This window comes from Mastomys coucha, unplaced genomic scaffold (assembly GCF_008632895.1).
Source record: "Mastomys coucha isolate ucsf_1 unplaced genomic scaffold, UCSF_Mcou_1 pScaffold13, whole genome shotgun sequence".
Lineage (NCBI taxonomy): Eukaryota > Metazoa > Chordata > Mammalia > Rodentia > Muridae > Mastomys > Mastomys coucha.
The window spans coordinates 54,864,999-54,882,472 of NW_022196895.1; the positions used below are offsets into that span (position 1 = coordinate 54,864,999).

A 17,474-nucleotide genomic window follows, 5' to 3' on the forward strand; every position below is an offset into this window, starting at 1 on the left:
GTATGGCGTGTTCAGACACGAGCCACTATTCTAACACATCACTCAGTGGCCTGATTACCATTTAGTTCCAAATGTGCCAAAGAATACTACACATCATAGGCATTGATACTGCTAGGGATAGAGTCAAAGGCACCTAAATACTGAGGGGTCTCAGCAGTGGGTTAGGGATGACTTACTGCAACCACCCATAAAGTAAGCGCCTGCTGTCTTTCCACTTGGAACAGACTGCCAACTTTAACCCAGTTAAGTTTACCATGAGCTTGAGCCTAGGATTCAAAACCTGAGAAGGAATGAGATCAGGCTTATCGCATAGTCAGTTTAGACTCTGACTGGGAGAGATAGTAAATGTAACATCTACATCATTTTCTCGTTCTATTAATTTTAATTGGTGTGCTTTTTTGTGCAATTCAATTCAAGCATGGTGCGTTCGTGTGTGTGTGTGTGTGTGTGTGTGTGTGCTATAAGGTAGGAGGGAGGGCTGCTTTGTTGTTTTGTTCCTGTGTGCTGACGTGGCCTTTAGCAAGTGGCTTTTGTGTGCAGCGGAGAAACCTGGTTTCAGATGCCAGCCCAGCCGGAAACATCTTCAGGCTCATTAATTATGGAGGCCCCTGACAAGGGTAGCTTCGCTTGCTTTGTTTCCACGGTAGATAAAAAGGGACATGGATCTTTCTGTTTTGCCCAATAACAACCATCCTGACAAATTCCTGCAGCTTGACGTGAAGTCTTTAATGAGGAGCTCAACCCTTCTGCAGGCTAGCCTCGCGAGATTTCCGGGTGGAAATTATCCTGCTACACAGCACTGGCAAAACCTTGTCTACTCACAGGTAAGATCTAAGGGCCTAAAAATAAAGGGTGGGGGCATGTTTCTTTCTCACTATATAACATTTTCTCATTCGTGTGAAGAAGGAGGCTTGGGGGGAGGGGGGATACAGAAAAGCTGCCTATTTCATGCTCCCCCCATCCCTTCCTGTAAACTCTGCATTTGATGTGCAAATTCTTCTGTGGGTTCATTCCCCTCCACTCGCTGGCTTCTCTGCCTGTTTCTGTTTCAGATTTGTGTAAGTCTCATTTACTGTTTCCCATCAGAACATTGTAAACCAACTGTTACATTTTCAAATAAGCTTCAGGGGGAAGAAATACTTAATCTCTTGTCTGTTGGTGTGATCTATACAATAAAATGTCAAGTGCTTGCAGGGAAAGGGTGTACCTGCCTCTGAGAAAGCCTGAGCCTTGCTTTTGTCCTTTTAGGCTCCCTTTCCTTTGATACAAAGGAGCAAAGGATAGTGTGTGACAGGAAAAGCTGGCCCCTCTCCATCTTGGAAAGTGGCAAGTGGCGTCTCTCAGCTTAGATGCGCCTTTTCCACAGGTGTCTGCATGGACCAGACCTTCCAATCTAATGCAGTGTTTTGGTCTTGTTCTTAAATAAATGAATGAAACTAATGAATTCCATCTGCTGAGATCCACACAAAGGCCCCTGCTGAGGCTCAGCTAATCTAACAGGGATAATCTTGTTTTAAGATGTGAAGGCTAATGGCATTGAGGGCCATTTCTCCAGTGTAGAAAGAGGAAAGAGCATTTCATTTCAGAACCGAAGTAACTGACCTCTGAGCCCCTGTAAGTCATTAAATCCTTTGGAGTGTTCAAATTCCCTGGACAGAAATTTGTTTGCTTTTAAGAACCGTTGCTGCTCGTGAGTCCTGGTGTACGGTGACTGCTGTGTGGTGTGTTGGTAGGCTCCTTGGGACATTTGTCATGAGATCATTCAGTCAGAGACACTCAAATGATTATGTAAGTTGCCTCTATCCTATAAAGGGTTCAATTTATTTCCATGGTAGGTCATCAACTTGTTATAACAACTGATTTTTTTTTTTTAAGTTTTACATCCAATCTTTGTAATTCTCAAAGCCTTGTGGCTTTCTGGGTAGACCCATTTATCGTTGTTTTGTGTCTTGTTTGGTTAAATGAAACAAAGTTCCTCCTTTATCTCATTGTTTTTGTTATAGAAAAAAGGATTAAAAATTATTTTAGAACAATTTGCTCCTCCCCCACCTTCCTGTCTATGAAGTATGTTGTAGGTTCGTACAGCCAACAGAGCACTGTGACACATGAACCTTCTAGCATTTTTTGTTTGGGAGTGTGGTTGGTCTACTGCCTACCTTTGGAATTTCACAACTAAAACTCATAACCTGAGGAAATGCAAATTTCTAACAGGCATCTTTTTATATGAAACTAAATAATTATTCAAGGAACAAAGAGGTGTATGTCCTTCCTCAGTGTGTCTTTGATAAACCTCAAATAAATTATCTTTTTACTTTCAAAGAAAGTGACAAGTAACTTAGTGAAAGCCTTTTTACTACTGAAGTAATGGATGGTGGGAAGGCATGGGAGACACTTGCAAATTCAGGAACTTAGTAGGCGTGGTTCAAATTACGAGAGAAGTCACTTGATCTCACAATCACTAGTGAGTTTCCCAGGTGGATCTAGAAATCAAGACTGACATACTCATTGAGTAACAAAGTAGATAAGTATGAAATGGGAACACGAAATTTTGAAATAGAATGATAATTTAAAAAAAGTCCTTCCATATATCAGGGATATTGAATGGGTGCTAAGCATGGATGAAAAGGACATGTCAAATATTTCTTTTTTTTTTTTTTTTTTTTGGTTTTTCGAGACAGGGTTTCTCTGTATAGCCCTGGCTGTCCTGGAACTCACTCTGTAGACCAGGCTGGCCTCGAACTCAGAAATCCGCCTGCCTCTGCCTCCCAAGTGCTGGGATTAAAGGCGTGCGCCACTACCTCCTGGCAATGTCAAATATTTCTTAACTAAATTTCTTTCTTCCCTGTTTGGGGGCAGGGGTTAAGCAAATGGGGAGATTATGCAAACACCATTCTCGTGTATCATACTTTCAAAAAAATTTCTTTTTCAATTAAACATTTAGGTTCAATCTCCAGGAGGAAAGTTTGAGATTTATCTCTTTCTGACCTTGAGCAGCCCAAGCCTCAGTCTGAGCTCTTGTAAAATTAGTGCAAGAGTCTCTTTGCTTTCTTAGGAACTAAGAACAAATAATGTATAAGGAAAAGGCAATAGAGTCCAGTTTCCTCTAACAATTTAAGAAGTAGAAACAGAAATGCTGGGCTGGGGATTGAATATTGTATTTCATTTGATAGAATACTAGGATCCCAGCACACAGGAAACCCTACCTTTCCCCCTTGCCCCCACCCAACCCCCCTGTACTGCATCAAACATGTGTGGTTTACAGCCATAATCTCATGATATAGGTAGGATCAAGAAGACCAGGGATTCAGGGTGCCTGGAGTTTTGTTGTCATCTTCCTCTTCCTCCTTCTCCTCCTCCTCCTCCTTCTCCTCCTTTTCTTCTTCTTCTTCCTCCTCTTTCTCCTCTTCCTCCTCCTCCTCTTCTAAGAAAAAATATAGTATAGGATTTGAAAACTTAACAGATAATATTGTTACTTATTTTCATGATATTTGGGTTTGATTTGAGACAGAACTTCATGTAATTCAGGCTGGCCTCAAGCTCAATATTTGGCCAAAGGTGGCCTTAAACCTATGCTCTATCCTTGTTCATTTCCTGGGGGTTGGAATTGCAGGCAGGTGCCACCATAACTGGTTTTAGAAGCTCTGGAAATTGAATCCAGGGTTCATGCATGCTAGTAAACATTCTACCAATGGAAAAGTCACAGACACACACACACACACACACACACACACACACACACACCAAGAAAAAACCTTGTTTTAATTAAATGATAAAATGTTTAAAGTCGTCGTAGTGGGAATTGGCTTTTCTGATGTGATGAGCAGCTGGACCACTGAGTCCACTCAAAGTGAGGAGGTTTTGTTTGTCTTTGTCTTTGTTTTGTTTTTCTATTCCTGACTCTTTCCACATTGGTTTCAGAGCCCTGGGGCTTCTCAGAGGAAGTCTGTGAGCAGAGAGAAAAGGCAGCGGTGAGACGTGGGCTTCCTTATTTCTAGACGGGCTCATTCTCTGGTTTCCTGTCCTAGTGTGTTCATCACTGCTTTTCTGTCCGACACCACTGTTTTCCTTAAATACCAGCATCCATATGTGTTTCTATGTGTGTTCATCTATATGCATGCATATGTACATGTGTGTTCATCTGTACATATGTATATATATGTGTGTGTGTATTACTTTAGGTGTATATAAATTTACATATATGTAAGTCTGTATGTGTATGTGTTTATGGATTTGTGTATATGCGCTTATATGTGTGTATATGTCTTTATGATTTGTATGTGTTTAGGTATGCATATGTATTGTGTTTGTATATAAGTATGTAAATGCATTTGTCCTTCAGCCTTCTATTTTGTAATGCCACATCTTATTTCCACTGCATCATAGTTTAAAACATTTCCATTGCTTTTTATTTAAAATGCATTCTAAATATTTACAAAATTTGTATTTGAGATATGTTTCTGTTGATTTTTAGATCATTAACTACATTGTGTACTTTCCTTCAGAATCTATTGCATTATCAATGTTTTGAAAATACTCATAAAATAGAGTACTTTTAGCTGTTGATGTCAATTGATTGGATTTGCTAATTTTGTTGTACGAATTGTCTTTATCTTTAGGAATCTTTTATATGGATACATATGTAATTTTAATAATTACTTTAAATTTTATTGTTACAATAATTTTTATAACCTACATAATACTTTGTATTTATAATACTTTGCCAGTAATGCTACTTTTATTCAAAACCTTTGTAGCTATTAAAGCTTGCTGTTTTAAGTCTATTTTGTTTGATATTAATGTTGTGATATATTATATTATTATCTTACATTATATATTCTGTAGTAGACGGCTATTTTATGTTGCAGAAACAAACATACCAAAGTCTAGTAGTGCGATAGGTGTACAGCACATCCGCACCCTTGGTATATTACTGCTACGCACATCCCGAGAGGCTTTATCTAAAGGCAGAATTCAAATTCTTCTTTTGGAGGTCCTTTCTACCATATCAGACTCTGCATTATGCCTGCATCCCAAGAAGACAGAGAGGAAGACACACGTACTTTTGGGGAGGTTAGTAGTCAAGCTCGAGTTCCAACCCAACTGTTGTGTGTCATTGGAGAAGAAATGGGTTTGTCGTGTGGCTAGCCAAGCACTACCTTAAAATAGATAGATGCTACATTTAAGATAAGATACTTCAAATATATAACATATGTGTCTATCCATACAGTTTATATCTTTCTAAACACATGCTCTACCCACAGAATTGACAACTGAGCTCATCTATCAGATAGATTCTGTCTAATAACCATGCTTAGCAGCAGTTCCTGCAAGCCAATCTACAAACACCCCTGTAAAAAAGCAGACTTGTTAGACAATTTTTTTTTCCTTTCTAAGCATCAGCAAAATCACTCTTCCAAAGTCGTTCTGTGTGCTGTCTGGGAGTGCTTGTGCGGACCCCGTCCCTGGAGGTGAGGCAGGGTCAGAGCCATTTCTGCTCTTTGAGGACCCCTAATCTCTCTCTACACAGCCTTGTCTCCTGGGAGTCTCTCAGAGCTTATGTCTATGCTTATTCGTGGGAATTTGGAGACCTGTGATTATTATTGTTTTTTTAAACTTGGGTATGTTGTTTCTGTGGTTATTCTCAGTTTTTCCTGGAGATGTGGTTGATGAATTTATCTTATATTTAAAGACTCGAGTTCTCATCTGGTAGTGTCTTCAGTAATTTATTTCCTCTACAGGTTAATTAACTATTTGCTAATATAGTCCTGTTTATTTAGCCTCAGATTGATCTTCCTCACATACAATATCCCTAAAGCTCTTTTAAAGGCATGGGTCTCAAACTGGCCTTGGGAGCTGGCTTTCCTATCTCCATTTCTCTACTCTCTGGCCTAAGGAGGCTTATAAAACCATGTCTTTAACATAATATTTGCCTTCATTTACTTTAAATAGGTGAGAAATTTTCCTCATCTTTGTCCCCCTTTTTTGTTTGGAAGTAATTTTACATCTCAGAGTTTGGAGTCTACAGTTATTACATTAGGATAGACTATACTTTTAGACCCTCCTCCCACACTTTCAACCATCCTCTTAGTTCCCTAACTCTAGTCCTATAGAAATCTGGGCTCAGGGTCATGTTTCCATAATTCAGTCTAGTGTTGGGGTGAGGTGGTCTTGGGACAGAGGGACCCCTGAAGCTCATCCACAGCCAGTCCAGTTGAACCCGTGAGTTCTAGGCTCACTAAAAGAAGTTGTCCCCCAAAATAAGGAGCATAGTAGTTTAGAAAGACACTCAGGGGCTGGAGAGATGGCTCAGTGGTTAAGAGCACTGACTGCTCTTCCAAAGGTCCTGAGTTCAAATCCCAGCGACCACATGGTGGCTCACAACCATCCATCATGAGATCTGACACCCTCTTCTGGTGTGTCTGAAGACAGCTACAGTATACTTACATATAACAATAAATAAATCTTTAAAAAGAAAGAAAGAGAGAAAGAAAGAGAGAGAGAGAGAGAGAGAGAGAGAGAGAGAAAGAAAGAAAGAAAGAAAGAAAGAAAGAAAGAAAGAAAGAAAGAAAGAAAGGCACTCAATGCAACCTCTGGTGTCTACTCATGTGCACTTGTACTTGCGTGTATACACACAAGCACATGCACACAGAGCATCATCTATACACACTGCACATATACAAAACCAGGCTAGAATAATGTTCCAGCATTCCTTCCTGGTTCTGGGGTGTTCCAGCAGGGGGACCAATGGTCACTTTACAACAACCCCAGCATTGCTGAGGGAGGCTACTTCTTACCACTGGGGCAAGTGGCAATATAACAGGGGACAGAAACACTGTTTACATTTTAAAATCTGATCTGCCAATCTCTGTCACTGGAAGAAGGAGTTAAGCCTTTTCCAGTTTAGTATGCTCACTTAGGACTTTTCCTTTATTTGCTCTTGAGGTAGCTTATATTTGTATCCAAGTCCACTAAGAGATTGGTCAACTTGCTGTTACAGTTTTCATTGCTCTAGTAATTTGGAGGTAAATGCTCTTTCTCTGCATACTTTGGCTTCATCTCTCAGGAAGTCAACAACTTTACTCATTCTTGATGTCTGATAATAGAGGTTCTTGTTTAAATGGCCTATTAGATGCTCTCATTTAGATTTTGTTTGCCCAAATATGTCTTCTAGCTCTTTAAGTAAGTGACATTTCACTTGCACATTAAAGTATTAGGATTAAAATGAATAAAAATAAATTGACAAAGTTCTACCTAATAGTGAAAGTCTAGCTGAACTTTGAAGTGTTACTTCTTTAAATAAATATCTTTAATGGAATTTATTCTACAGTCTAATAGATTAAAATCATGCAGATGCAACTGAATTTTCTTCTTAGTATTTTACCTAAATGTAGCATGGGAAGTTAAACTTAGATATATTGTCATTATTTTATTGAACCTATTTGAAAAAAATACTAAATTACAAATGATCTACAGCATTTATTTATTTATTTATTTATTTATTTATTTTGTAAGCTTGCTATTTGAACCAGGAGACTCAGTCTTGCTAGGTAAGCCCTCTGGCACTGACCTATGTCCAGCCACATAACTAGTGTTTATTTTTATTCTTCCATTATATAATAATTATTATATATTTGGCTGCCTCGGGGATGAAGCCCACAATTTCCAATAATCTAAGCATGTGCTCAGTCTATGAGCCTTGTCCCAGTAATCCCATCAAATCATTCTTGAATCATTTATTAATATATAAATTATTTAAAAATGGTTTCCTTAGCAATAAACCTTAATATTAAGTTTTCTTGGTGTATCCTTCAGATATAAGAATGCTGGGAAGATCAGAAATAAAGAACACATTTCAAGGAAGTGGCCTATAAATAAGGTTCACATTCTGCTTTAGAATATACCTCTGTTTTGATACCTTCATATTAATTCTTCTAAATCTATATACATATTATAGTTTATATACACTTTTCCTGAGCCACACATTTTATTTTCTTCATTTATCAAACCTTTATATTTATATTCATGGAGCAGTCTCGGAGGAAAGGGACCTAACAAAGACAACTTGTACATGTCAGAAGGGTTAGCCTGCTCCAATTTGTACATGTCAGAAGGGTTAGCCTGCTCCAAAAATGATCAAACCTGCCCGGGCTTCAAGAAAACAGAGTTATAACTATGCAAACCTCAAACAACCTTTACTTCTTGTCAAAATATTTTTCCTTAATTAAGACCAACACTGACAAAGCTACTCATCTTCAAGCTAAATGTTAAGATAAAATTCATTATTTTATTATACAACAGCATTATAAACTGTAAATTGTCTTTTAGCATACAAAAAAAACAAATTAAAGTCAGAGAGGGTCTCCGATGTGATGTCTCAACACGTGTCAAATGGATTTATTAAAAAGTCAAGGAAGGTTGGAGAGATGACTCAGTTGTCAAGCTCACTGCTGCTCATCCAGTGTACCGAGGTTAGATTCCCAGCGTCCACAGAGTCTGGAACTCACATTCCAGAGGATCTGACACCATCTCTGGCCTTGGAGGGCACCAGGTCCACATGTGATGCACATATATACATGCAGGCAAACACTAATACACATAAAATAAATATTTTTTTAAAGTCGCAGTAGCCCGATGCCCACAAGGACACAGATGGTGTTATCAAAACGAATTTCCCTTTTATTTACCAATTATTTCAGAAGAACATGTCATGTAATGCCAATCTACAAATTTGGTTTATATGACTACACATTTAATGTGACTTCCATGTCCTAAGAGATGCTGAGGCCTTCTAGGTATGAGCAAGGGTTGTTGTACACATGATTCAAAAAGATGTAATTCCTATTTGTATATCTCCAACGTTCTTATTCAGTCACCGGCATCATCACACACACACGCGCACACACACACACACACACACACACACACACACACGTGAAAGTTTGTCGAAAAAGCACATATATCATTATGTGTGTTCTTTCTATGTATATAGTATGTCTAAATGTCAATTTTTAAATTTCTGAAAGTTGACAACTGATTCCCCTGGTAGACAGCTCATCCACAGACACATAGTGGTGAATGATGTTGAAGTGACTCAGTTGCTCTATGACTTTTCCTGGAGACAGGGAGATGTGACCTCAGTTAGGGTACTGATAACAAACTGAAGAAATGATTCCACTCAAATCAATAGTTTTATTACAGACCCTTACAGGAGCATGGGTGGCTCATAGCCAACAGTAGCACCAAGAGAGCCCAATCTAGCATAGGGGAGGACTCACAGAACACGCATCCCTGGAGTGTTCTGCTTGTACCAGCTAACAGGCAGCTCCATGGAGATGACTCCTATGTGCTAGCAATTATTTGTGGCTTATATAAGCTTGGGAAGATTGACTTGTGAATCTTGTAGCCTTTGGACCTTCTAGAGAATTTCAGTGTTACTGAGTTCCCTGAGCCTGGTAAGATACATTATTAGCTTTCCATATTTAATGAACCTTAGTCTAGCATGGAGTGTTTTGATTTGGGAGAAGAAACTATGGAGTACCCCCCCCCACACACACACACACACCTCGCAAACTCTATGATGGAGAAGCTAATGATGTATTTATAACAAACCAAGACATAGATATAATATTATTTTAAAAGATTTTTTTTCATTTATTTGTGTGTGGGGGGCGGGGGGTAAGGCATTGGTAGCTTTGGGATTTCATTCTCTTCTTGTACTATGAGTGTCTGGTAATCAAATCCAGGCTGGCAGGTCAGCAGCAAGCACCTTTACCTGCTGAACCATCTTACAGTCCTTGAAAAATGTTTTTAATCTCAAGTTTACTGGATTCAAACAATAGGATTAAGTATTTTTTAATGTCTCTTGTAATACACATAAAGGCATAAAATGCCATTAAATTCTAATGCACAAGAGCTGGAAAAGGTGGTTTCTTCAGAATTCAACTAGATGAATTGAAGAACACAATTCTTTCTTTGTGACTGGAAAACATCAGTGAAATGGATCTTAAACTCAACAAGGTAACATAAAGAGAGAGAAATCCGTAAATGGAAGGATTCTAGAGCGAGGCAGGTCAAGGGTTTGTCTTCTAATTCATTGCTTCATCTGTTGGGTTTGAGACAGAATCAAAAGGTTTTCAGACGCAGATTTCTCTGCCATTTTGGCTTCACTGCCACCAGGCAGCCTATTTTACAATAGAAGCCTTATTTTCTAATCTCCCAACAGAGAGAAAAGACCATTGCTACTCAACGAATCAAGGGATTTGGTGTGGAGAACCCAGTCCTTCCTGAGAGTCCTCCATCATCCATGTCTTCAGTTATGAAGAACAACCCGTTGTACGGTGACGTAAGTTTGGAGGAAGCTATGGAAGAAAGGAAAAAGAATCCTTCGTGGACCATTGAGGAGTATGATAGGCATTCTGTGCATACAAATCTCTCTGGACATCTGAAGGTGTGTGTACTAAGCATGGTCTCCAACTGATGAGGTAGATCAGCTAACCTGAACTCAGAAGGAGGGACAGGAGTCCCTCACCAAACACACAATCTCCAGACCACAGATCATTTTTGTCCTTGTAGTTATTTCTTTCCCTGTCATTAGGAGGGGTTACTTATTTGTTTTGTATTTTGCACAAGCCAATGACATCTGTGTAGTAGAGAGAGAAGAAAGAGGAAGTAGCAATGACCAAAACGTTTAAAAGTTAAGATAAAAGTTTTTTTTTTTAATTAATTTGTAAGGTCACATATGTTTTCTCTACTTTGTAATCTTGTAGGAGTTTGTACTCTTTATCACTTAGGAATACGTTTCTTACTCTACATTTTTTTCTAAAACCACTAACGAAGTGATCAGAACTTAGGCCCTTTGCAAGGAATCCCTTAAACAATGATCGCTTTATTAGCATTCCGAGTCCATCACATGATTGAAGATAGCAGGCTTCCATCTTGGTCATTTTTCTTATGTCTCCAAACAAAACAAAACATTTCAGCGAAGAAAAGTATGCAATGAACTCACTCACCCAGCTTAGGACTTTTTCTTTTCGCCCTCTGATGTCACCCACACAGAAGACTCAAATACCTGAAAACCAAAATGGTTCTTCTCTTCTCTGAAAGGACTAAATTCCTGATCAGCCTTGGCTTGCCTCCACCTGCCTTAGGCGAGAAAGGGCTGATATCTCCCAAATACCCTTCATTTAAAAATGTGTGTCTGGCCCAGGTTCATACCTTAACCACCTGAAGTATATCACTTTTTTTTTCCTTTGGATGGGGATAGTACTGTAGACATTCATATCTTGCACACAGTTTTAAAACCTTGAAAGTGTGTTCCTTGAAATATATCATGGTCTGGAATCCCTGACAGCTCTTAATCCCCCAGCTTGGAGGTATCCCCTCTTTAGTCCCTTTCTGAGAAGTTGCCAAAAGACCACAATACCTTTCTTTCTGTCTTCTTTGTTTTGGTTTAATCTCATGTTCCTTACCAAAGACTTCAAGTCATTCAGCCTCTTACTGGGTAAAAATGCATTGATTTACTTCACACACAGTCACTTGGTGCTGACCACAAGCTAAGGCCTGTTCTCTTGCCTTTGCGGTGTGCATGGCTGACAGGCGGTCTGTGGAGATAAATGCTGCATCCCTGACTGCACACAAATCCATCTAACCGAGGAGACGGAAAAAGAAAAAAAAATCACACGTTTCTCAAAAGTTTTTTTTTTTTTTTTTTTGTAAGTTTGGATGTCAGACTTAGACAATTCAAGATCACTGACCATGAGAAAGTTTTTCTTTTAAGTTAAATTTGCAAGGTCAAACATAAATCTAATGGATAGACTTGTGTTACTGAAACTGACAGTCCCTCAGATAGCTGACCCTCTCTCTCTGTGCATGCATACACTTCTCACAACAGTTATGTTCTCAAGCCGTCCTGTGTTCTGGCCTCTTACTGCACCTTCTCAGTGCTAATCTCCACAAGAATCTTCTGGAAAATCCTGCATCCTGCCCTCATTAGAACTTCTTTTTATGATTCTTGACATCAGCTTCTTTTGTCAGTATTTCTGTCCTTACCTCATAAGTAGCAGAGAGAGCGCCTCACTTAAGTTTATCACCCTTTTTAAACCTTGATTTTTATTTTACCTGCCTGCTTTGCCTGCACGTGTGTCCATGCACCGTGTGCATGCAGTGCCCTCTGAGGACACAAGAGGATGTCAGGTCCTCTTGAAACTGAAGTTACCCGTGGCCATAAATGTAAGTAAGCAAGCATGTGGGTGCTGGGAATAGAATCCAGGTCCTCTGGAAGAGCAACCATTGCTTTTAGCTGGTGACTCGTCTCTCCACTCCCATAATTTTATACTCTTGATCCCAACTATGGACTATAACTCTTCCATGTGTCTTCATATATTACTGCTTTTCTAAATCATTAAAAGCTTTAGGTCACAAAAGATAATGAAATGTTGCACTTAATTACCAATGCAAGCCGAAGCGAGGCTTTAAGGGGGGAGGGGTGTCTATTAGGGAAGCCATTGGTGAAAACAATGAAAACACTAAAGTTTCGAAACAAAGTTTCAGGACTCTGATTAGAACACAAACAAGGTGAGAAACAAGGTGGGAGGCAGACAAGGGTTTTAAAGCTGATAGTCTCCTGCTCAGGTCTTTCAAAGGCAATGGTAATTCTAAAGTCCTTCTCAGTAGGTGGTTTAACCCACTTACACCTTCCTCTTGGAGAGTCACCATTGCCAAATATAGCCCCCTTCCCCCCCCCCTCCCCGCTCCTTACAGGTGTGTGCATGCCTGCCCTGGAGCTACAACCCTAACTCTGAAGCTATTGCAGAGAGCCTAGGGGCTGCCAGCTACAGGGGACTGCTTCTGTGACCTCACTCGACGACATAAGTCCGCTGCACATGTTGTGGGTGACAGCCTGTATCGAATCCTTCAAAACATCTAGGCAAATAAAAATAAAAACAACAACAACAAGGACTACCGCTGGTAGGGAAACCAGTCGCAATTTGTAAACTTAGTATATGAGACTGCATTCCATGCCAAGACACAGAGACTCCGCACCAAACTAGTTAGAGATTAGAGGGAATTAAAAAACAAAATAGCATATGAAATAGTAAAGTTTATAGGTGACTGATTGGGCGCTCGAGAGCAGGTTGACTTAAGAAAACTCTGCCACTCAACAGAAGATAGAGCCCACGATAACAGAGACACCTTATGGATAGGAACTAACAGGAGAAAAGACGTTCCTTGTCCCAGAGCTTCTTTGTGGAAGATGCACTGTAGTCCAGCTGAGGAAGGGACCCTGAACACCTAGGCTTATCCTTTCTGCCTGAAAGTCGGTTAGGGATTGCCTGAAACTTACCAGGTTCTTATCCCCCGCCGCAAAGATAAGATCAAAGTCTCCAAGAGCCATCTAAAGCTAGGAATTGTAATTGTCTTTCAACTCAATCCATTGGTAGGCATTATTTATAAGATGCTGTAAACACACAGTTGGCTGAGAGATGACTGCTATATCTGACTTGGAAGTATGAACAATTTAATACAGAGATCGTGCAGGCCACCCAACAAATTCCCATACAGAGAGACAAATTTCCTGTAGGTGTCCATGGTCAGCCAGGCTGTGGCAGTATATATGAGACATTTAGAGATGATATGCCTTGTGTTTAAGCTTTGAAACTTAAGCCTCACCCAAAACAGTGTGGATAGAGAGGCCTCAGGGCCTCTGATATCAGCTTTTACCCTCAAGTCTCCATCTATAATGCTGACTGGTCGATGATCCTTCCTGTCGATGATGCTTCCTGTGTTATTTTTCATTTAGGAAAATCCCAACGACCTGCGCTTTTGGTTGGGAGACATGTACACTCCTGGCTTCGACACTTTGCTGAAAAAGAAGAAGAAACGCAACAAGCGATCAAAATTATGTCACATGGGTCTGATTTTACTGCTTGTGGCCTCCATCCTGGTTACCATAGTGACTCTCAGCACTATATTCTCTTAAGGAAGTTCCAAACCCATCTTTAAAGCTCTAAAACGCCTTCTGAGTATTGGCAGGAAAATCTGTGCGTTGTGAACGTGTCTGCCTTGCTAACTGTGTGAGCAAACACCATTGCCCTTTAGACGCGTGAGCGTCGCTTGTGTTATGTTGGCCTCGCTGCTTTGGTCTGTGAAACCTGTGTGTCATTCCAGTCTGGGTTCGTCCTTTGTGAAGCAGGTATTTCAGAGGCTCACAGTAGCAAAAGTCACTCCATACAGTTACAATCGAGCTTTAGCTAGAGAGCAGACTGTGTCAAGTCCTGGCAGCTGCCTGTCTCTGTGCTTACCTGGCTTTCACATCACTTGTCCTTCTTCCTCCTCTTTCTCCTCCTCCCCCTTCTCCTCCTTCCTCCTCCTCCTTCTCTTCCTCCCCCTCCTCCTCCTCCATCTTCCTCCTCCAGGCACTGGAGAAGCTGTAGCCCACCTGCCCATCCGCTAGGGTGACCGGAAGACGGCTGCGCTATCCCTCAGTTTAGATGTTTTATCCTCCTTTATCTCCGCTTAAGTTAAAGTCAGATAAAGTGGGAGGGAGACATTGTTCAAACCTATTCTCATTTCCCCACTAATCCTTCATGGTGACCCAAATTTACTTTGCCGTTTTAGGAGAAACAAACTTGGTCAGCCACAGCGGCATAAATCAATTACATTATATACAATCGTGCTTGTGGATTAATAGGAACTGGCAAGTGTGACCTCTAGTGGCAGTGGGTACAAGTTTACCGGAAATAGGGGGTGGGGCACTGGAAAGAGTCCAGGAATGCTGCCACCCCTGATCATTCAACTGAATGACAGTTAGGCCTGAACAAAAGATTGTCAGAAAAGGGAGCTAGCTTACAGGACTCCATAAGACAGGGATGGGAGAAGAGCAGTTGGCTCCTAACTGTAACTTTTCCCTCAGTGGCGATCTCATTTTCTTTGTGTATTGACAACCTTCTGCCGGGTGCAGATACCTGGGAACAAGCCCCAGGATACAAAGGTCTATCTTCTCCCAGGACATTCTTGTCCAAAGCTCTCAGCGTCACTCCTATTGCTATTTAGTGTGTGAAATAAGGCTTTTCTTCTTCACAAAGAGTGTTGTCCTCTTGTGTCCTGTGATAACGCCTTACAATCTCACTGTGTTGCGTATAAGGATACTTGAAGTAAAGTATATAAAAATAAGGGTTTGCTGGACAATAAATCATTGTGTACAAAGCAAAATGTGTCTTACTGGTCTTTGTGCTGTCTGGCTTGTTATTCCTCTTTTTGCTGTGGCGTCCAGTCCAAGGTAGAAAGAATGGCAGGGAAATAGGGGTGAGGGAGCTCCCTGATGCCAGGCTCGCTGTCACTGGGGATGCCCTTAGACACCGCCTGCTGCCACTCTGTCTTCAAAGCTTGACTACCCAGTGTTGACCTCTGAGGATTCAAGTCATACTCAGGGGTCCTCACACAAGATACTCCTCTATGTTGAACTGTGTTATTTGTGTCTGTCCAAGACAAGGCCTGATGAAGCTTTCTAAATACATTGGGACAGGGTAACAACAGAAATTCGAAGGCAGCTCTGTAAGCTCCTAGCCTGCCCAGTCCCCACCCCAGCTTCCCTTTCTCCGGCCCAGTCAAGCAAGCACCTACGCTTCCTCTACTCTCTAGCTTTGCTCCCCTTTTATTTATGATACCTTTGGACACTTATTTCTTCTGCATGAGTGGATTTATTACTCTGCCTTTAGACCCATATCCATTGCTAGCTTTCAGTGTAACCGGACTCAAAAATACAATATTGTTCCTCACTGAATTAATGGTATGTGTCCTGCACATAAGGGAAAGTCATAATGGGAATGTGTCCTTGTTTGCATGCAAATTTATAACTTGCATGCTCTTGTAATTCCCCTTGTGAGAACAGCTCCAGCAGAAAAAAAAAAAAAAAGTGTAGGGTCACGGAGAGGACAGCAGTAATGGTCCAGGCTTAGGCTCAAATCTGGGCTTGCTTGAGAGTTTCTGATCCAGGTCCACTCTTTTCTTTCCCTCCTCTCTTTCTTTTTTTTTGAGCTTTTAAATACCACTTTGGCACATAGCACTAGTCAATAAATAATAAGTCCCATTGTCAGCAGCTCTATTTTGGTCTCTTTATTAGCCCCTAAATTGGGTTAAGTAAATCTGTACACCTAAATTCTTAATAATAACTCTTTTTTCCAAATACAAAAATTCCCTTTATTATTTAGAAGGCTCCTCTGCAAAAACTTGCTATCTTGTTTATATGTGTATGTGTTTTATTTTTTCGTATTAAGTTAGTATCCTGAAATCTTATAAGCTAATTATGTCACAATTTCCAGGAAAAAAAATAGAACGTTTACAGTTGTTTAGAGTGCTGTTCTCAGATATGAACAAAAAGATCGGCATTGTTTTTTCACCTATTAACGATTTTTCCCCCCATTATATTCCGGTTGCTGCCACCTAGTGGAGAATTTGATGAGTGGCGGAGACTCAAGGACCCGACGGCTCCTCCACAAACTAGAGTGAGCTGCTGCCACCTGGAGGACACATTTATTATGCCTGCGCTTACATCCAGCAGAAATTACACAGGAGGAAATGGGCACTTTGCAGGTAGGTAAGGGGCTAATCATATCTTTCTAGAAAGGATCTGTGACTGGCAGTGATTCGGGTTGGCAAAGACAGAGCTAGAGCCTCGGGGTAATCTTTATATTCCACCGCACGTCCTCTGTGAACACTAGAAGTCTCAGTGCTGCGGTTCTCAACGTTCCTGATGCTGTGGCCCTTTAATACGATTCTGCATTTGGGGGTGATCCCCAACCATAAAATTATTTTCGGGCTGGAGAGATGGCTCAGCGGTTAAGAGCACTGACTGCTCTTCCGAAGGTCCTGAGTTCAAAGCCCAGTAACCACATAGTGGCTCACAACCATCCGTAATGAGATCTGACACCCTCTTCTGGAGTGTCTGAAGACAGCTACTGTGTACTTACATATAATAAATAAATCTTTTAAAAAATTATTTTCATTGCTACGTCATAGCTACATTTTGCTACTGATATGATTCATAACCCTGTGAAAACCACTGCTATAGAGGGTGATTAATTCCTCCTTTCTTCAAATTAGGTTATTAGGCAAATGGGTTAAACTTTTGCTGCTTTGTTTCAGATTTCCTATGGTCTTCTGTTTGTATACTGGTAGCTCTCTGCATTGGGGAATGTCTTAGTCAGGGTTTCTATTCCTGAACAAACATCATGACCAAGAAGCAAGTTGGGCAGGAAAAGGTTTATTCAGCTTACACTTCCACATTGCTGTTCATCACCAAAGGAAGTCAGGACTGGAACTCAAGCAGGTCAGGAAGCAGGAACTGATGCAGAGGTCATGGAGGGATGTTCCTTACTGGCTTGCTTCCCCTGGCTTGCTCAAAAGCTGCTTTCTTATAGAACCCAGGACTACCAGCTCAGAGATGGTACCACCCACAATGGGCCCTCCTCCTTGAT

At 40.6% G+C, this 17,474-nt stretch overlaps 1 protein-coding gene across 4 annotated transcripts; it reads left to right on the plus strand.

Moving 5' to 3' along the window:
• The first annotated feature begins 175 nt into the window (after nucleotides 1-175).
• Minar2 (membrane integral NOTCH2 associated receptor 2) lies at nucleotides 176-15,210 on the plus strand. 4 transcript variants are annotated; one of them, XM_031365746.1, is made up of 6 exons: nucleotides 176-192; nucleotides 711-824; nucleotides 3,919-3,968; nucleotides 5,010-5,070; nucleotides 10,223-10,447; nucleotides 13,799-15,210. In XM_031365746.1, exons 2-6 carry the CDS (start codon nucleotides 729-731, stop codon nucleotides 13,976-13,978), a joined length of 612 nt encoding a protein of 203 aa, XP_031221606.1. In that variant the 5' UTR covers nucleotides 176-192; nucleotides 711-728; the 3' UTR covers nucleotides 13,979-15,210. The 4 variants fall into 4 exon arrangements, with proteins under 4 accessions (XP_031221606.1, XP_031221604.1, XP_031221608.1 ...); XM_031365745.1 differs by lacking the exon at nucleotides 176-192 and adding an exon at nucleotides 511-617; XM_031365744.1 differs by lacking the exon at nucleotides 176-192 and having other exon boundaries at nucleotides 490-824.
• Nucleotides 15,211-17,474: the final 2,264 nt, after the last annotated feature.